This window comes from Schistosoma mansoni, chromosome W (genome assembly GCF_000237925.1).
Source record: "Schistosoma mansoni strain Puerto Rico chromosome W, complete genome".
Lineage (NCBI taxonomy): Eukaryota > Metazoa > Platyhelminthes > Trematoda > Strigeidida > Schistosomatidae > Schistosoma > Schistosoma mansoni.
The window spans coordinates 57,874,761-57,897,225 of NC_031502.1; the positions used below are offsets into that span (position 1 = coordinate 57,874,761).

The 22,465-nt window shown below is 35.1% G+C and overlaps 1 protein-coding gene across 1 annotated transcript in view; it reads left to right on the top strand.

The window, feature by feature from the left end:
* Smp_163920 (putative titin) overlaps positions 1–22,465 on the top strand; it is a gene marked incomplete at its 5' end in the record, with an annotated part of 168,880 nt that overhangs the window by 5,221 nt on the left and 141,194 nt on the right. Inside the window, 6 exons of the mRNA XM_018790295.1 lie at positions 7,079–7,308; positions 10,744–10,866; positions 12,332–12,515; positions 14,249–14,557; positions 17,003–17,187; positions 18,391–18,620. Of these exons, the coding sequence (XP_018655653.1) occupies positions 7,079–7,308; positions 10,744–10,866; positions 12,332–12,515; positions 14,249–14,557; positions 17,003–17,187; positions 18,391–18,620 (1,261 nt within the window). The remainder of the gene's footprint in view (positions 1–7,078; positions 7,309–10,743; positions 10,867–12,331; positions 12,516–14,248; positions 14,558–17,002; positions 17,188–18,390; positions 18,621–22,465) is intronic.

Genomic DNA, 22,465 nt, shown 5'->3' on the forward strand with positions numbered 1-22,465 from the left:
CAAAATTATTTAGCCATTTTTTGGGTCATAACCTCACTCCATTGGTGTTTGACAAAGAATTTGCCTATATATTTGTTCATTTTATGACAAAGTAAACATTTACATGATGGTAATGCTTGCTTATTCATATTTAGACTGAAGCAATTTATATGTGTATGTGAGAGCTGCTGTAGTGAACGAGAACACAAGTGAGGACAATCAAATGCATATGTATAAAAAATTACAGAATTTCTCAGTAAAATCTGAGTACTATACAGTAAATACTTCATTTGTAAATTGTCGATCAATTGTCTTAGACTTCATTGTTCTTTCGTTTCTACATCAACCATACTTTGTGCTCGTTCTCTTTTCTCGATCTTCTTAACCTTCTACCCTCAGGTATTTCACTTTGGATTGATGATACATAGTACTTATATCTATCGACATCAGCAGCACACATCAAACTGCTAAATAGTCATTTATATGGTATCTAATTATCTTCCTTATTTGAGAAATTCAGTACTCTGAGGAAATCTACGGGATATCGTTTGAGCAAATATTGTAATAAACCTACATAATTGTTTTGTTTTGACTAAGTAATCGTGAATGTTAACTAAATCGACTCGTGCACTTCCATAAAATCACTTTTTTATTTTATTTTATTTAAATACATAAATACTGGTACAAGGAAGCACCAGATATATATGCTCCACACAAATCTCATTTGATTTGTGTGAGGGCTGTGATACTGCCAAGGTGCCCAAACTGAAGCAGATGGTTCTCTTAGGGGGCCACACCCGGAGCCTATGACCTAAAGGTCTAGTCCACAAGGCAGTGGAGCATCGTGAGGAGATGCAGTTCCATGGTAGCCGGTGACCAACAGTTGGTTCATACGCCATTTGTTCCTTCAGGATACTGGAGCCCATGTGTACTTTGGTTTAGAATCAGGGTTTTCCAACTCCCCTAGGTGGACTTTCCGTGTCTGCCGACCTGATTAAAGCGCCGGACATTCGCTTTTCATCCTCTCAATTTCGTAAACAACAGTGATGTCACGAGAGGGCAGTGAGTAGGACTTCCCTGACAGAGGCTTTATACGCGTGGCCATGTGAGAGCATTTGGAGAGGGAGAGCGGACTCTCCGCACTCTCGGCCATACTAGGGCATTTGGGGGCCCATAAAATCACTATTATGGTGCTAAATACCGGAAAACTTAAGCATCATAATTGTTGGCTTATTTTCCATTTAGTTTATCCTCTACAGAAACTAGAGAAGATTGTATCAGAATTCGTATATCCAATATAAGATAGATAACATAGAGGGTTATTATTATTAGTATTTATGGCTTCATTCAAGACTATATTTTTGGCATAATTTGGAATCCTCAGAGCAAAGTATTTTAACAAGTTTCTGTTCCTCATTTCTTGATCGATCCTGACGATAAATATTGAGTGATCGCCAGTAGGATGTTAGCAGTTCAACAATCGACATCTGAATAATGTTCATTCTTTTATGTATGTTGCCAGCAATCACAGTGGTTGTGATTGTGCTCTTCCTTAACTTGTACAGCGAAAGGTTATGAACTTTTCACAAACGCACTTGAATAAGTTGTGCAATTGATTGACATAATGATCTGTTGAAACAAACAAGGAAACGGATAACTTGTTGAAATATCTAGATGATAGAGAGGGATAGGTATCCCAGATATTCAAACAGGTCACTTGTGAGTTTAAACAGCTAAAAAAAACTTAACAACATTTTGTCATTGAAAATAAATGACAATTATTGACTATTGAAAAACATTGATATGTGTCATTATATAAGTTAGACATGATAATTTCAAATAAATTAAGTATTAAATAGAATGTTTATTTGAGATGGTGATGTTATGGTGTAGGTTGCTCACATCCACATAAGTAGTATATGACAATGCTCAGGCATAGAATGTATTTCACTAGAAGATCGATAAGGAAAGGACGGGAACGGAACGCAATTGGTATGAAAATGTATGAACAATAATAATCGGAGACTATGGACTGATATTTGCAGAAGGAATGATCAAGATTGAGACAATTGATTGATAAATTCAATTAGTGTTCTTTGTTTGAATCTTCACATTGATGTTTAGGACTGCAACTGATCAGTCTCTTATTGGTATATGTGCATACTATGACTACCTCGATATAACCTTAATTCACAAGCATTATAAGCAAAGATGGATAGTGGCTAGCAGTGGAATCCTGGATGCGCGTTTCGTCCTATTTGGGACTCGTCAGCACTGCACATCCACGATCCCGCCTCGTGAGATTCAAACACAGGGCCTACCAGTCTCACGCCAGAGTACTTAACCGATAAACCACTGAGCTGGCTCGCATCCAACGGTGTTAATATCTAACCTAAACTACTGAGGAGTCCCACAATGGGACGAAATTGCCGTCCAGTGCTTCCAGGCTTTTCATGGTGGTCTAGTTTCAATTGACTCATGATCTCAACTATATAAAATTACTAAAATCTCCACGAAACCCCCTTCTGATAAACTATTTTATACACTATAAGCAGAGATAAATAGTAGCTAGCAATAGAATATAGGACACACTTTACGTTCTGTTTGAAACTTTTTAGCTAGATTTATCTACATATCAGAGCTGACATTCACTCTCGGATTCGAACCCAGTATCATTCACTTCAAACTTCATCACATTATCCATTTACCTACTAAGTCCACATAACCACACATTGTTTTATACATGAGCTATGAATCGTATATTTTTTTGTTTAAAAACAGTGTATTCATATAACCTATCATCATTATTTATCCTTAAAGATGAATCATGTCAACTAACAGTTTAATCATTACAAATAGAATGGAAATAATAAATTTCTGGTCAATTAACATATGCTACTTTCAAATTGTAGGTTAAGTTTAGTATGCACATTTGGCCAATAAGAGACTAACCAGTTACAGTCCTTAAACATCAATAGGAAGATTCAAACAAGTAATCCTAAGTGAATTTTGTTTAGTCAGTTTAATACACTAAACCAAGGTCATCAATGGAATTTAACATTTTCCTTATTGATGACTAATAAGTAGTATGTTACTGTTGTCTTTTTTCTTCATACTACTTAAACTAGTCAATATTACTAAACATATAAGACTAAATAAACAACTGTTTCTTTCCTTAAACATAAAGAAAGTATGAATGGCATGTACTATTTACTACGGTGATTGGGATAGAATAGTTTGATTTTTCCCTAGATGAAGTATTTTTCCCCTTTATTTTCAAAAAAACTGGAACCAAGAAGAAAGTCAAGAAGAAAAACAAACCTGATAATTGTATACAACATCAATTTTGTTTTAAACAATTATTGTCATAGCAACATAGTTGTATATAACATAAAGGAGAACATGTGATTGATAATTTCAGGTCATAGGTCAAAAGTAAAAACAAGGCGGTTAGTAACTGTATTATCGATCAATATTAGGTTAATAAATAATCATCTAGTTCTGTTGATCAAGTTGCCATATCATCACTAATCTAAATGATTTGATATTAAAGTACAATTAGAAGGGGTTTTGTGGAGATTTCAGTATTTTTCATAGTTGAAATCATGAGTCAATTGAAGCTAGACCACCATGTAAAACCTGGAAGCACTGGACAGCCGTTTCGGTTAAGTGCTCTGGCGCGAGACCGGCAGGTCCTGCGTTCGAACCTCGCGAGTGAGGGATAGTGGATTAGCATTGCTGAGGAGTGCCGTAATAGGACGAAACGGCCGTCCAGTGATTCCAGCCTTTCAATGGTGGTCTAACATTGACCCATTCATGATATCAATAACAATTTAATCTACGATATGAGATTTCTTACAAGTGAGACTCGTCAGCTGTTGTTATTTATCATAATCTCAGTATAATATAGAATTGTCATCACAAAGTATTTCAACAAGCTTCCGTTTCTTACTTCTTCGTCAATCCTGAGGATAAATATTGAGCGATCACCAGTTAGAAGTTAGCAGTCCAATAAATCGACATCTAAATAATGCACAAATTTCGGGTAGAATTGCTGATCATGTCGTTCAGAACAACGTTGAAAGCTCCACAACCGAACCATCCAGCTCAGAGAACAAAACTCGATCAACATCATCCACCTGAACTACAAATCTTCTACACCATCTTAATATTTTTTTGTGGATAATATACTTTAAATAATAAGTGTATTTTTAGAGAGTATTCGTCACAAACTGATTTCATTTAGGGTTCCTTAAAAAAGACCAAGAAGCACTAGACAGCTCATTTGTTCTAGTATAGGACTACTCAGTTGTGGATATTTAATACTTCACAAATAAACTTCAGATATTGCTACGAATGTCTAACAATTACAATTACTAGACTAGCGTTAAGTAGTTTAAGGGGATTGTTAAACAATGAAATTAGTTTTGATTTAATGGAGATACCAACTAGGAAACTATAAGAAAGAACTGAAGAGTTGTTTTTTACTAGTTTGAGCTAAGAATCTAGTGAGGATTTTGAAGTCATGTTTAAATAAAGTGACTGATTAACTTTAAATATATTTGGGTTGATGAAAGTATCACTACTGATAGTCTATAATTTGAAAATATGGACTTAGGTTTCTGAAACTGAAAGTACTAGGCTTAAGGATTATGTATAGGTTTGTGGGTGTACAGTTTTGAGAAATTCAAGAAATATGTTCAGTTGTTCCTGGCTATTAGTAACTGTATTTTTAAAATCATGAACTCATCTTAGACAATCTTTGAAAAACAGAGAGGGATAGATAGGAATTTGCTCTTGTTATTAGTACTTCTCCACCGAGGATGGAATAATGGACTTTCTAGTCCGGCAAATACTCCTTAGTCTTTAGACCATTGTAAAATTCGACAACCTTCAAATATCTCTCACACTATTGATCAATAATTCTCCAAAGGATTTCAACAATTGGTTATAATTAACTAGAGGTCATGTTTGACTTTAGGTACTTAAAATAGATCAAATACAGGCAAAAGGTTGATGGATAAAGAGTATATTTACTGTTATTAAGTATTATCAGAAGGGGTTTTGTGGAGATTTAGTATTTTCATAGTTGAATGCATGAGTCAATTGAAGCTAGACCACCAAGGGAAATGTCGAAACACTGGACGGCCGTTTCGTCCTATTGTGGGACTCCTCAGCAGTGCGCATCCACGATCCCACCTCGAGAGATTCGAACCCAGGACCTACCAGTCTCGCGCCAGAGCACTTAACCGATAGACTACTGAGCCGGCATCCACGTTATTATGTCGAAAATAGTTGATTTTTATATACGGATATCTAAAATTGTTCTCACACTTCTATGAAACACAGATCATTTAAATTTCCATCATACAAATTACACTCTACTTTTAATTTAGAATAACATAGAAAAAAACTAGATCTGAAATTCTTAGGATACTACTAACTTTATGCTGCAAGTATTCGATGAATTTTTTTCAACTTTATAGGCATTTAATAATTAGCAACTTGAATGATTTAAAATGCTGATTCATTTACTTAATTAAATTAGTATCTCAAGTTGTATCATAGTGGGTAGAGTTTTTTTCAGCTAGTATACAAATACAGGTAACTGTACACAACATAGCTAATTAGTAACTATGATTCTTCCTTTCGTCTAACAAGTTTTACAATATTATTATTGTTGTAAACGAGGACACGAGTGGGGACAATTGAATGTACTTAGACACAAATTACAGACTATCTCACTAAATTCTGATAACCATACAGTAAAACAGTTAATTTGCAAATTAACAGCCAATTGTCTCAATCTTCACTGTTCCTTCTACAAATATCAGTCCGTCTTCTATGATTTCATTATTCATGCATTTTCCTACCGATTGCGCTTCATTTCGGTTCTTTCCTTATCGATCTTCTGCCAAAATACATTCTATGTCTGACAATCACCATATACTACTTATATGGATATAAGTAGATCACACTACAATATGATTAATGATCTTATGAAAATTTCTAAATATCAAATTAGCGATTGTAATCAGGTAATTACGTCATCATTCTTATTGATATTTTAGATACTAGGTAGTTGGATGTAAACAGTGAGATATATGTTTTGTTGGGGTTGGAAATCGTCATGATGTACCAAAGATCTTGGAGGAAATGTTGCTAATCATAGGATTTGAATATCCTTTATTAAGCTACACATTCTAAGACATTACCGCTAACCTATTCAGAGTTTAGCTGACCTGTCATAGGATCGAAATTTTCACGTTGGTTAATCGTTTAATGGTAGACAATTCCAAGTGATAAAGTCTGAGACTGGAAAGATTTTGACGCGGGTTCAAATCTCGTGAGGAACATCAGTTTCCTCAAGACTGTAGGTACGCTATAATAAGAAGCATCAACTAACACGTGTTCGCGTTTGAAGTGAAAGGCACTGGGTTCGAGTCCTAGAGTGAACATCAACTCTGAGATTCAAGTACATCCAGCTGACGAGTCCCAAATAGGACGAAACACGCGTCCTGAATTCCACTGCTAGCCACTATCCATCTTTGCTTCTACTAAGTATCTATTATTTTTGGATAATTGTCAAAATAGAAGATTTGTAGGAATTGTTCAATTGTAAAGATAGATTCTGGTTAAAGTTAAAAATATAAACTACTGGATTTCAACTTAGTAATCTAAAGATACCATGCTTACTATGATATCAGAAGTTATTGAGCTCAAGCATTAAATAAGATTGTGAATAAGCATTGCTAGAGAATTCTCAAACTAAAACATGACAGCTGTTTCACTCTAGTGTGAGTCTCCTTAACAGTATGGATCTTCAACTTCTTAACGAAATGATAATCCAGTCTTTCCAGGTTTCCGATGGTTGTCTAACTTGAATCGGTTCGTGATTTTAATAAAGTATAACAATGTCTACAATCTCTAAACTCATAGATGATGAGAGTTATCTAATGCTCCTTAGTTTTCAAGATTCCTCTCACCTAAATCCCTGACTGATAAAAGTGACTTCATGAATATTCCCCAACTTTTCTTTATTATTGATTCATTCAATGTTTCATTATTTATGTATTCCTAATTACTTTTTTTATTTCAGATGTCGGCCCAGCTAAAGTGACAACATCCACTAAAACATTTTATGAATATTTAGATAATGTTTATACTCAAGGTGGTGGTGACTGTCCAGAAATGACAATAACTGGCATTGAATTAGCATTGGAAGCATCTAGACCAAATTCATTAATTTATGTTTTTACAGATAGTAGTGCTAAAGATTATAATCGTACAGAGAAAGTACTCAATTTAATACAACAAAAACAAAGTCAAGTAAGTGGATTAGTTTGTTTTTTTTGGGTGAGACTATAATTTATGAACGAACCAATCAGATTTAGGGTAATAGGTCTTGGATTTCGGTGCGAAATTCATTCATCCATTTGGTTAAATAGTGTTATAAGCATCTTAGGTGATGTCAGCTCGTGATGAAAAACCTGAATATGATACCTAACCCTAATTAACCATCAACTGCAAATCATAATCCTCACTCGCACAGGTCTATAAACTTCATTCAGCCTTAGTAAGTGGACATTCTCAAGATTATTTTAGCGTCGCTCATAGGTCATCCATAAACCATAGTCTCACCATTCATTGTTACCAAGATTATTTTAAAATTTCTACTTTACTTTATTCAAATGGTTAAATGTTTAATTTATTTATGTGAAAGTCGGTAAAAGTGTGGTGTCCAGCACTATGCTAAGTCCGCATGGGTTACTTTAGCTTCCGGACAGATCAATTAATTTATTCATTTTGAGTGGCATTTGGATCTTGGACATTATTTACCTATAACATCGAGTATTTTATTTGAGAGTATGTGTATGTCGATTATCCTATTCATCAGATGTCTTTAGCCTATTTTTGTCTGGTTATAAATATTGAGTACACACTTTATCAAAATAAATTTACATGTTCGCTTTTTCGGCTTCGCTTTCTCGCTTCTCATTCTCAATGTCTGTCTGAATTAACGGGTGTTCGAAATAAAGTTGGCTAGCCCAACCCGTTTTAGGTTCTTGTTAACTGCCATCGCACAAATGGCTTAGCCTAGTGTAATATACAAAGTTAAGTGGATGATCTATCATTACGGTGTATACATCAAACGGATTCAGATCAACGGGCCACTAAAAAAGTATACTTTAGGGACGAGCCAATCAGAATCAAGAATGTAAGTCAAATGTCATACATAACAAGCAGTAGAAATAACTCTGTGTACTGCTCAAAATGTTTAAAATGATGGTGAAAAGTTATTTTTCTCAACCATAAAATAAAAACATATTGTTAAATGTATGAAATACCTAATTCTGTATCTGAGGATAGTGTATCCCTAAATTCGAACCCTTAGTTCCGAACCAAACTTAAACTTGGTAGAACTACACTTTTATGAGAGAATTAATCTGATAACATTACTGATCATAACTTGAAATACCTAACCCTAACTAGGAACATTTTAGAGGCTCCTAAAAATCTATTTGGGTCATTTTAAGAGTTTGAGAAGACGGACAATCTTCGCTCATAAGGAAGAATTCATATGTTGTTGTTTTTTGGGTTTACAATTAGAATAACCTATAGACTCATTATTGATTTAAAATTTGTTTACACTATATAGAATTATTGTTTTATTTCCCTGTGGTGGTCTATATTCGATATTATTCTTAAACTTCGTATAATGTTCGTCCTGATACCTGTTACTCGATAACGTCCTAACGGTGTATAAATCAGAAGGAGAAGATGAAGGATTGATTTTGTTTATTATTCGACCACACACAGATATCCAAAATTACAGGTACGTTAAGCAAACATGAAATATTAGTGCCGTAAAGCAGGCGATTGAGAGAGAGTCGAATGAGCGGGAGATCAACCGACCGAGTAAGCGAGTACAGTACAGTGCAGTGAACAGGATTAAGATGTACGTATATATAAACAAATGGAAAAGCATGAATCATCGAATCAATTAAGCGATTAATAGCTAGGCAGTAAGCAATGTTCAAGCGTACATAATAAAGGTACAATAGTATAGATAGGTCGTTGTTGTACGAATGAATGTCCGTTAAATAATTTAACAAAAGGGCTTAGCCAAATTAGATGTAAACAAATTCAATTGTATGTGAGCTGCCATATCGCATTAACTATCTATTGATAAGAGCTATTTTCTAACAGGCTAGAAACTAGTCGTAAATTCGTCGTTGTTCTTGATGCTCGACCGTTATACTATACTATGGTCTAAACTGATTATATTATGGAACCGCTGATCAAAATGCACACGTAATTTTATCATTTACCAAAATTATTACGTTTAGGTCTTGTAGTAATCACTTAGCCATTAAATCTCTTAGTTAGTATCTGTTATATCGACTGCCTGCGTGCCCTGTTTATTTATGAACGTGCTGATTCCCACCAATGAGAGAGGAGTGAATTTATCGATCGGATCAATAATACACGAAAGCCGTATGAGCGGTCTTGAGCAATACTCCGTCCTGCTTTCTGCCTAGCCCAGCCAGTTAAGTCCAGAACACCAATAACATCCTCTGTAATATGAACCATTATTCTCAAACATACAGGGTTTATATACCAATCAAACAGACCACATTGTACCATAAAATAGAAAAAAACATTTGTAAAAGATTTGGCCAAATGTGGCTGTGAATAGGGGAAACAGTAATCAATAGACTGGGGATAATTAAAGAATGGTAAATCGTATTACAATAGTCTATGGGTCAAAATAAAGCTTATAATAAAGGGAACATGAATATGAATAGTTTAGTTACTTAACAATTATACAATAGGAAATATACATATCATATTGGTCCATAGATAGTTCTCAAAGTTACCATTCATAATTCTTTTCGGGATATAACAATATCTAATGGTTTAGATGTTTATGATATAGATCATAAAATTCGACAAATTTCAGAAACTTCTAAACTAATAAAAATAATAGTAATAATGAAACTGATAAGTTGATTAATATGGATACACACACACACACAGAGATACACACTCCCCTTAGCCCCTGGGTAACAAAATTATCTTATATTTTTTTATTTCATAAATTCGTATTTTTTTTGTACCATACTGTCTACACCTAATCTTCCCCTTTACTACTGATACTGCTATCAATTCTGTTATTCTGACTTCTTATTGACCTTATGTAGTGTGTCAATCTGCACTAATGCATTCATATCTCAGATTCTTGGATGTTAATGTCTGACTGACTGCATGATCGATTCTGTTTGGCAGATGATATTCAAACATCTATATTTTAGTGCTTAGTCATGTGATCAAAGAAATTACAAGTGTATTAGTTACTCATCAATAGTATTTAATGAGAGTTTTGACTGAATTTGTACACTTACTAATGTTGTACATATAGTCTAAATGATTTCAGCTCACTGACACCAAAGTATAGTGATCACTTCCAGGAATAGAGGGTTTGAGTTTGATCTTCTTTAACGTCATGAATGTAGATTTACAGTAGAGAATTAAAAACAGCAACTGATTTTTAATTCAGCCCTGCTAATTTTCAATGTACTTCGTTTTACAGTAACTAAATATAACAGCCGGTAGGCTATCTATACTCCTCCAGAAGGGATAACAGGTGTAAGTAAGTAAATTAAACAGACACTGAATAGCGAAAAAAGTGATTTATCTTTCTTTTCTATACAAGGATCTTTCAGTTACACTTTATGATTATTATTATTATTCATAATTAAGGTTGTATTTGTTCTAACTGGATTTTGTAATACAACGGATGAACCTGGTTTTGAAGCATATCGTCAAATTGCTACAGTTAGCTCTGGTCAATTATATATTATTGGTAAAGGTCAAGTTAATGAAGTAAGTGAATGATATTTTTTAAATGATTATATTTTCATTATCATTTTCCAGTTGAAATTATATCTTTTATATAAGCAATGATAGATAGTGGCTAGCAGTCGGATACAGGACGCACACTTCAACCTATTTGGGACAAGTCAGCTAGATGTACCTGCATCATTCTGGGATTCTAACGCAACACCGTTCGCTATAAACGCTATCGAGTTATCCAATTAGTTAGTGGGTCTTGATAGTCACTAGCTTGTGAAATGAAGTGAAGTTTAGATTCATTTTGTAGAGGTTGTTTGAATCTTCATATTGATGTTGAAGACTGAAATTGATCAGTCTCTTATTGACATATATGCATCCTGTGTGGAATGCCTTGATATTACCTTAATTCACAAAAATGGATAATTCCTGTAACTTAAGGCAATATCAAGACAATCCGCACAGGATGTATATATGCCACTAATAGACTGATTCATTTTAGTCCTAAATATCTATGGGAAGATTCTTGATGGAGTTTTGTTTCTCTGAGCTGGATGGTTTGGTCGTGGAGCTTTCATTGTTCTTCTGAATGATATCATTAGCACAAACTTCGGGAACAAAACTCCATCAAAATCATCCACCTGAGCTACAAATCTTCTCCACCATCTCAGAATTTATATCTTCTATATTCTATGGTAATTACGGTCTAGATTGAAATTTATGAGATAAAATGTGATTGGTTGTTCCTAAAATTAATTTTTCATGGATGGTTTTTTTGTTTTGTGAAGACAAATTTCAAACAAATGCTGCATTATATCACTAGTTAAATAATCCTAATTAACAGATAAAACATATTTTCCTATCAGAAGGGGTTTTTGTGGAGATTTTTAGTATTTTCATAGTTGAAATCATAAGTCGATTGAAGCTAAACCACCAGGGAAAACCTGGAAGCACTGAACGGCCGTTTCATCCTATTGTGAGACTCCTCAGCAGTGCGCATTCATGACCTCGCCTCGCAAGATTCGAACCCAGGACTTACCAGTCTCGCGCCAGAGCACTTAATCACTAGACCACTGAGCCGGCATCCGATGGCATTTATGTCTAACTCCAACCAATCCACGAAGTTGAGCAACCGTTCACCAATTGTATTCAGTGAGTTCCTCTCTCAAAACAGACGTGGTTTGAACTTCACTGGTCACTGCTTCTCACTGGTAGGTCCTGGGTTCGAATCTCGCGAGGCGAGGTCTTGAATGCGCACTGCGGAGGAGTTCCACAACAGGATGAAACGGCCGTCCAGTGCTTCCAGGTTTTCCATGGTGGTCTAGCTTCAATTGACTCACGCTTTCAACTATGAAAATACTAAATCTCTACAAAAACCCCTTCTGATAAATAGTTATACTTTGTCAGGCATTATAATCTTACTTGACAATGATACCATGTAAATAAATGAACTTAAAATGAATGTACCATTAAAAAATACACACCTTTATTATTCTAGTTTATGCAAGTGGTTGAAGCTGCTGTTGAAGCACGTAAAGTACATATACTTCAACAAGATACATTAAATACAGAAGCAAAAACTTATAGTTTCCCAGTCGATTCTCATTTATCACAATTAACTATACAAGTAACAAATCATCAACGTGATAGAGCAATCAATGTGAAAATTCGTAATCCCGAGGGTAATTCTAATCTATTATTATCATTATTATTATTATTATTATTATTACTATTATTAGAATCCCGTCAACTCCTTACAACTTGTAATGTTTAAAAAAATCAGAATAAAGTGAATTGAAACTACTTACATAAAGGATTTCGGCGAGATCATAATTTATGGACGACCTTTGAAGGAATCTTAGGTGACCTTGAGAAATATTAGTCAGTCAAAGAACATTCAGTATAGAGTGAAAATAGATGATACAAAACCAAAGAATTAAAGTGCATACGCTTCATTTACATGGTCCAAAAAATTGTCAAAGTTAGAAAGAGGTTCATAGGTCCTAAATTCGTAGTGCGTACGGTGGAGAAACTCATCCATATGGCTCCATAATAGTCGATCTCTGGAGCTATGATAAGGTTGTGAAACTCCCTCAGCTTCGAACACATCGCTTCAATATTGTTTGTGTGTAGTCCGGTTGTGTAAGCTTATCATTCACTCATACCACTGAACAGCTGAAGCTTCAGTAACGTCTGCGATTATTGCAGCCAATGTTACTGGTGCTTTTATTATACAGTTCACGGTAATTATTATAATATGCCTCAGTTTCAATTTAGATCGAGCGAAGAAAGTCCCTATTCCAGCAGATGTCTTCCTCCAACATATATTACATCGAAGGACAACATCACAATAGTCTGCACAAGGTCTATAAGTCATTTGATTAGCGCAATTACAAATAAAGGAACTTCTTAGTAGTCTCATTTATTGTAGCTCTCAATTATCACATCTTCTCTAAATTCCTCTGTGAACCAATTGTACATGAGCATCAAGTACTGAAAGTGGAGTCGTGACCTTGAAATCTCTCAAACGCTTCTCACTGGCTCGTCCATAAGATATAGTCTCGCCACGATTTCAGCTTAAAGTTACTTTCAGCATACGGCATAGAAAAATTACAAAATTTCCATCTTAATTATTGGAAATAAGATTGTATTATTCAATGCTGTGGAAATTCCTAGAACATTGTGAATTTAGAGGCCGCCAAACGATGGCGTGACATTACTCCATGGAGTCATTGTTAATCTGATCTGTATTGTTAAACGAAGGCAACCTGGTTGAAGTCCACATGATAACTACGATCAGGAGTTGGCTGACGTCGTACAGAATCGATCATAATGACTCAGATTCTCAGTACCGATATTCCTTCATATATACTTTTTCATTTTAGTTTCTCGAACCGTATACTTACTTTCTAGTTTTCCTCTTTATCATTTCTATTACACTACTTCGGCCACTCTAATGCGTTCACATCACGTTTCTATGGCAAAGGAATTTGGGCTGGCAAATTTATGTAAAGCTCTACTTTGAGTATAATTTACTAGTTAAGTATATTATAGAAATTATTAATATATTTACTTACTTACTTACTTACGCCTGCTACTCCCAATGGAGCATAGGCTGCCGACCAACATTCTCCAAACCCACTCTGTCCTAGGCCTTCTTTTCTAGTTCTATCCAATTTTTGTTTATTTTTCTCATGTCTGTCTCCATTTCTCGGCGTAATGTGTTATTTGGTCTTCCTCTTCTCCTTTGGATATTTTGTTTATAATAACTTTAAACTGAATGCTTATCATTCTAAGGAGTGGTAACAAGCTTTCGGATCTCCATGCAAACCCCTTTAATATTTGTTAGTTTTTATTGTTTTTAATTTTCTAATCTCCACCCCCCCCTCCTTAAATCAATATTTTTATTTATCAGGAAAATTAATCGATAAAGAAGATGGTTTAAAACAATTAATGAAAACTGTAAAATCTGTATTTGTTGGATCAATTGATCGACCTAAATCAGGTCAATGGACATTAGAAGTTGGTATTGATACAGAAGAAAATGATATGGAAACAATGGATCTGACCGACAATGATGATACTGATAATAGCGATAGTAATTTACAACGTGAACGATGGATTTCTGTTCGAGTATCTGGTATAAGTGATGTTGATTTTTTGCAAGGTTTTTCAACCACACCAAAATTATATAATTATGGAGCATCAACACAACCAATTGCAGGTTTGTTTGAATAGTTTTCTTTTTCCTTTTCGTTTCTTTGTATTTTTAATTATTTGAATTAAGGAATATTTAAGTGAACAAATAATGATAAGCAAAGATGGATAGTGGCTAGCAGTGGAATACAGGACGCGCGTTTTGTCCTGTTTGGGATTCGTCAGCTGGATGTACCTACATCTCACAGTTGATGTTCACTCTGACACTCCAATCCAGTACCATTCACTTCAAACGCCATCGCGTCATCCACTCAGCTACTGATTTCTGATAGCCACTTGCTTGTGCAATGGGGTGAAGTTTAAATTCACTTTGTATTTTTTGTTCGAAACGTGCGTCCTGGATTCCACTGCTAGCCACTGTCTATCTTTGCTTACAATGCCTATGAATTAAGGCTATATCAAGGCAATACGCACAGTATGCACAAATGGCCAATAAGAGACTGATTAATTGCGGTCCTAAACATCAATGGGAAGATTCAAACAAACAATATTAAGTGAATTGACACATGGTATTAATTTATTTTTATGAAATTGATCTATTGATGTAGATTTTCAAACAGTCAACAAGCTCACTTATCACAAGTATTTGTTGATAGTTGAGATCATGAGTCAACTGAAGTTAGACTATCATGGAAAACTTGGAAGTACTAGATGGCCGTTTCATCCTATGGTGGGACTCCTCAGCAGTGCGCATCCATAATCCCGTCTAGCTTCAATTGACTCATGATCTCAACTAATGAAATTACAACTGATGAAATTATAGTTAAATGACACTTCTGATAAGGTTTAGAATAAAAAAAATTATGTCGTACTTATAAGGTTAACAAAATACACGTCTAATCTAATGAAATCATCCTTCAATCTGTAAAAAAAGGTTATTTTGACACTCTTACCTACTAGGACTAGCTACATCCTATGTAACTATAGCTGATAAAAGGAAATGTTTAGATAACTGAACCATGTTTTACTTTAACGATCAAAAAAGCTTCCCAAATAGTGGATAACGATACCATTATGGACAACTGATGTTTGTTAAATCAAACCGTAACTCATACGACTCAGGTAAGAAGACAAAGAATGATGGTATATGAATATTTTATCTATCCTCCTGAAACAAAAGAAATCTTCAATCATGTTATGTCTTGTGGCCGAGTGGATACCCAGTTAATGTATGACGTGTTAAAACCGCCAATAAGAGAGCAGTGATTTATCGATCGCCCAACGATACACAAAAGACGTATGAATAGTCTTGAGTACTACTCGGTCCTGCTTTCTGCCTAGCCCAGACAGTTAAGTCCAGAACACCGATAACAGCCTCTGCAATATGAACCATTATTCTCAAACATACAGGGTTTATACACCAAACAAACTGACCACATTGTACCATAAAATAGAAAAAAACATTTGTACAATATTTGGCCAAATGTGTCTGTGAATAGGGGGGACAGTAATCAATACACTGGGGATAACTCAAGAGTCGTAAATCGTATAATAATAGTTCATAGGTCAAAAAATATATATGTTAGGTTAGTTACTTAACAACTATATCCACGGGATATAACAAATTAAAACACACTCATTTATATATCGATAATTACTTGACGAATATCATATATACGGCTCAGTGGTCTATCGGTTAAGGGCTCTGGCTTGAGACTGGTAGGTCCTGGGTTTGGATCCCGCGAGGGCGGGATCGTGAATGCGCACTGCTGAGGAGTCCCGTAATAGGACGAAACGGCCGTCCAGTGCTTCCAGGTTTTCCCTGGTGGTCTAGTATCAATCGACTCATGATTTCAACTATGAAAATACTGAAAATCTCCACAAAACCCCTTCTGAATATTATATATGATCAAAATAGGGGAAATACAAAATGTAGATTCTTTTAAATAGAATAATACTTCATGTTATGATGAACGAAATTCACACTAAGTCAATGCAAAGAGTAATATACGGAATAAATGTAACATTAGAATCGAACGAATGTTACACTGAACAGTTTTCATACTGAAATGAAATGAATAAAATACTTGTCAATTATCTATTGGAGACATCCAGAAAATCCCTGAAAAAATGCCCAAAGGAGCCTTAAAAACGTTGGTAGACGTTTTATCCAATCAGAATTCAATGAAAGTATCTCAGACACATTTAGAAAGTAAAGAGTCACCTGTCACTTTTCTGACTGGGTGATTACCCAACCTGATACTATGTTTATTAGAGTTCCAGAACTTTCCGGAGGCCCAAAGTCATCTGAAACACATAAACCAACCTTAGAATAAAGCGTTCTTATCATATTTCTCACCTTTCCTCTCGTGTTATCCTGTTATCATGTCGAGTTAGCTTGTAGTAATTAGAAGAGCTTAGGAAACTGATTCAATCATTCAGTCATATTTATCATTATCCTCCTGAATTAAAAATAGAACTGTCTTTTTTTAAAAAAAAACATTTTCTACAGGTGTTCAAAACTATATTATGGTTAATATGACTGGAAGATTTCTACCAGGACAAGTTGATCATTTTGATATGCGTAGTTCAAATGGTTCATCAATTGTAAGATTACCTGTACAACAAACGGATAAATTTCAAATATATGTTAGTCAACAAGCAATGGAACCAATTATTGGACATTATTATCTTGAAGTATGTTTAATCCAAATGAATTTTGTGTTATAGAGAAGAAAAAAAAAGTACCTATACAGAAATATTTTCTTAAAACTAGTACAAAACAATTGGAATAATGTTAATTGGTATATTTGTAGGAATTTCGCCGTCATCATCATCACCGTCATCATCATTATTGTTTGTTTTTTTTTTCAAGCAAGCAAATGTCATCCTAATTTTGATTAAAAATAACTAAGATTATAAGAAAAGATGAATAGTGAATAGCAGTGGAATACAGGATGTGCATTTCATCCTGTTCGGGACTCGTCATCTGGACGTACCTGCATCTCAGAGTTGATGTTCACACTGAGACTCGAACCCAGTACCGTTTACTTCAAACGCCATCGCGTTATCTACTCAGCTACTGACTCCTGATAATCACTTGCTTGTGAGATGGGGTGAAGTTCGAATTCACTTAGTATTGTTTGTTTGAAACACGCTTCCTGGATTTCACTGCTAGCCACTATTCATCTTTGCTTATAATGCTTGTGAATTAAGGCTATATCAAGGCAATACGCACAGTATGCACAAATGGCCAATAAGAGACTGATTAATTACAGTCCTAAACATCAATGGGAAGATTCAAACAAACAATATCAAGTGAATAACTAAGATTTTATAAATATAATTATTATTAAATTAAATTCGACTATTTGAAAATATACAGAAGTGTAGCTAATTAATCAAAACCAAAAAAATTTCAAATTTAACAATATACTACTGAATTAGATATTTGATTTAAACAAACAGGACAAGTGATATTATCCTATTTGTACAGACAATGTGACTTTCCAACTCCCCTAGGTGAACGTTCCGTGTCTACCAACCCAGTTAAAGCGTCGGACATTCGCTTTTCGTCCTCTCAATTTCGTAAACAACAGTAATGCCACGAGAAGGCAGTGAGTAGGACTTCCCTGGCAGAGGCTATATACACGTGGCCATGTGAGAGCATTTCTAGAGGGAGAGAGGACTCTTCCCACTCTCAGCCGTACCAGGGCATTTGGGGGCGATAACTTGATAGTATTGAATGTACCTTTCAATTTTATTTACAAGGACAAATCCAACTTAATTAAGTGTCTGTATGTTCTAATATTTTCGAATTAGCCTAATGATTCATTTATGAATATATACTGTACAAAATGATTACACTACTCTTTTTATGATTAATATCAATTTTAACAGGTATCTGGACGAGATGGTCAAGGTTATCCATTTCAACGTTGTTCTAAAGTAGCATTATCTTCTAGACAACCACAACAAATTGTTGTTACATGTCCAGCACAAATTGATATTAGAAGAGGAGCTACAGCAGAATTATCATGTTCTGTAACAAGTGAAATTCCATATACAGTAAAATGGTTTAAAGATAAACAACCACTTACAGGATATCATGATGAAAATAAAGTTTATAAGTAAGTATATCACATATTATTGTATATTATTATAAAAGTAATCATAATGAATAATCAGAAGGGGTTTTTGTGGAGATTTTCAGTATTTTTCAAAGTTAAAATCATGAGTCAATTGAGGCTAGACCACCATGGAGAACCTGGAAGCACTGGACGGCCGTTTCGCCCTATTATGAGACTCCTCAGCAGTGCGCATCCACGATCCCGCACTCACGAGATTCGAAACCAGGACCTACCAGTCTCAAGCCAGAGCCCTTAACCGATAGACCACTGAGCTGGCTGGCATCCAACGGTGCTAATGTCTAACTTCAACCGATCCACGAAGTTTGAGCAACCGTTCACCAATTGTCTTCAGTGAGTTGTTATCTCACAACAGACTTGGTTGAACTCAACTGGTCACTGCTTCCCACTAGAACTCCAGGACATGTATCTTGAAGTCAGTCACTAGTGAGCATATGATTACAATCAATGATTAATGAATGAATTAATAGTAAAGTTCCATGGAAGTAGGTCTACTAAGATTTGTCTAGATTTGATCCTGCATTACTAACTTCACAGTCAGAGACGTTACCACTGGGCTATCCAGGCCGTGACTAACCTCTTGTAAGACTGAGATGTATTTACATTTGATCGATAGGATTTAATATGCACTAAGAAAGACCTGACACATATGGCATTGATCACTACCCAGTAATCAATAAACTGTAAAGATAATAACTACTGGGTACAAAATTTATTTGTACTGAGTTAGTCACGGTATTACACAAACGTCTCTAAGGGATGTGAACATTCTTGAGTTTATACTACCATAATCTCTTATTGTCTAATTTGGAACTCTTTACTACTGTAGTGAACAGAACACCGGTTGGGGACAATCGAATGTATTTAGACACAAATTACAGACTATCTCACTAAATTCTGTTAACCATACAGCAAACAGTTAATTTGAAAAATAACAAGCAATTGTCTCAATCTTCACTGTTCCTTCTGTAAATATCAGTTCATCTTCTCTAATTCCACTGTTCATGCATTTTCCTACCAATTGCGTTTCATTTCAGTTCTTTCCTTATTATTGATCTTCTGCCAAAATACATTCTATGTCTGACCATCACCATATACTACTTATATGGATATAAGTAGACCACATTACACTACCAGTAAAATTATTGAAACTTTCAAATCAGCTTAACCTAAAACAGATGCCTTTATTCTTATGGGAATAGAATATATATTACCTAATGTGAGGTTTAATTTTGATACTTTCAACGATAGGTTAATATTACATTTACATGTCTGTAGAATAAAATGGAAATCTAAATTCACTTGATATTGTTTATTTGAATCTAACCATTTATATTTAGGACTGAAATTAATCGTTCTCTTATTGGCATATGTCCATCCTTTGATGACTGCCTCAATATTGAATTAAATCACAATCTTTATGAACAAAGATGGATGGTGGCTAGCTGTGGAATACAGGACGCATGTTTCGTCCTTTTTGCGATACGTCAGCTGGATGTACCTGCATCTCAGATTTGAATTTCACTGTGTTAATCGAACCCAATACCGTTCTTTTCAAACGCTATCTTGTCGTCCACTTAGCTACTGATTGCTGATAGTCACATGAACTCTGAGATGCAGGTAAATCTATCTGACGTGTCCCGAATATGACGAAACGCGCATCCTGTATTCCACTGCTAGCCACTATTCATCTTCTCTTAAAATGGATATCTGTTGTTTTAAATTTTGCTGTCATAGAAATTAACAAATTCAAAGAAATATAATTCTATATATAATTATTATTGTACTTCAGCTTCCCAACTAATGTATTGTATACAATTACTGATGTCAATGAAGAATCACATGGAATTTATTCAGTAGAAGTAATACCTACAGTTAGTGATAATGAGAAAAAGGTTGAAGGTCAATATAAGGATGAAATATCTGTGAATATATTACGTAAGTTCAGGTTTATATAAATGTAATCATATTGACCGAGCAAGCAATTTTTTTAGATGATTTTATTGTATTATAATGAATACAATGATAGGAGGGAATCGGTAGGAAACTAAGGACCTGGATTTTCTACTAGTTAAAGCTTGTAAACATGGTAAACGTGCAACATCAAGAGATCTAATGGTCCCTTAGGATCACTGTGTCGTATTCAGAGACATTACCACTAAGCTGTACAGACCTACTGTATGAATGAGATATTTACTCCAATTCAATATTGAGTGGTAACCAATGTCATACCTGTCTAGTCCTTACTATTAATTCACTCGTACTGATCAAACTACAATACGACCATAAATCATTACAGAAGATTCAAAACCAATACATACATCACTGATAAGAGATCAGTCAATGTAATCATTCATGTGGATTACTTATCTTCAAAATGCCAATCAGGATGTTCTGTCTAAAGACGATGGATTGGTTTATCAGTAATACTAAATAGAAAATTAAATATTATTCATTGCATAAAACTTTGTAAGGTTACCATGCAAAATAGTATATTCACAGAATTTCGAAGCGTTCTCACTCAGCCAGTCACTCACAACGTAGAACTTCATACGTACGTACATCAGTTCGAGTTGACATACCAAATTAGCACAGAGATGCAGTTGTTGATTCAAATCCCATAGTGGTAGAAGTAGTAAGAGTATAAGCAGCAATCGGAAAGATTAGGGTTTGAAGATGTTATTCAAGGAGTATAATACAGTGAAATAAATTTGAAAGATAAAAAAGATAGAGACTTAAAGAATTCAGAAGACTAAAATTCGGGAGAACACAAAGAGTGGATTCACCTTCTCCATTGCAAACGATTTTGCGCCATGTCATTCAAGGTCTCTAATCATCCGTTGTTATCATCTCGCGAATCCCAACCAGGTAGTCTACATCGGCGAGACTAAACTATACGGACGACCTTTGAACGAATCTTAAATGACCTTGAGAAATATTAGCCAATCAGAAGACAGCTAGTATACAGTAAAAATATATTATACAAAACTCAAAATCTAAAGGGGATACTGTTCTTTTACACGACTCAAAAACTTATCAAGGTTAGATATCGGTTCAGAAGTTCTAAAATCATAGTGCATCCGGTACAGGAACTCATTCATGTGGCTCCATAGTAGTCGGCCTCTGGAGCCATGATAAGGTCCCAAAAATTCTTTCAGCCTCCATCACATAGCCTCAATGTTGTTGGTGTGCACCCCAGTTGTAGGGTCCACAAAATGCACGTAGCCAAGTCTACTTAGGCACCTGTATGCACTCCAATCATCTGTATACACCGTAGTGCCCGGAAGCACATATTGCTGCATAATCGGTATCATTGTTGGTGCCTATCGGTTCCTGACTCGTTGGAAATGTCCTTTTTATAGTGATCTGCCATAGATTTCAAGGACCTGTGAGGTATATTTATGGAAGAGGTACTTACCCAATCTTCTTCAATACTACGGCCATGGTTGAATTTTCGTTTCCTTACAACTGTTTTGTCTATTTCATCGATCTTCCCTACTCCTCCATACGATTCGTGTACGCTTGTCAATTTTGTTGCACATATTTCTCGGCAATACTCGTACCACTGAACTGCCGAAACTTCACTTACATCAGCAAACGTGGCAGTAAGTGTAACTGGTGCTTTTACTATCCAATTTGCAACAAGAATCATAATTTGCCTTAACCTTAATTTTGATCGAGCGAAAAAAGTTCCTGTTCGAGCTGATTTTTCTTCCAACATGAAGAACATCGAAAGATAATATCATCACGGCAGTCTGCACACCGTACAGCGGTCATTTGACTCCCTTCTCTTGTAGACGCTGAATTATCACTTCTTCACTAAAATC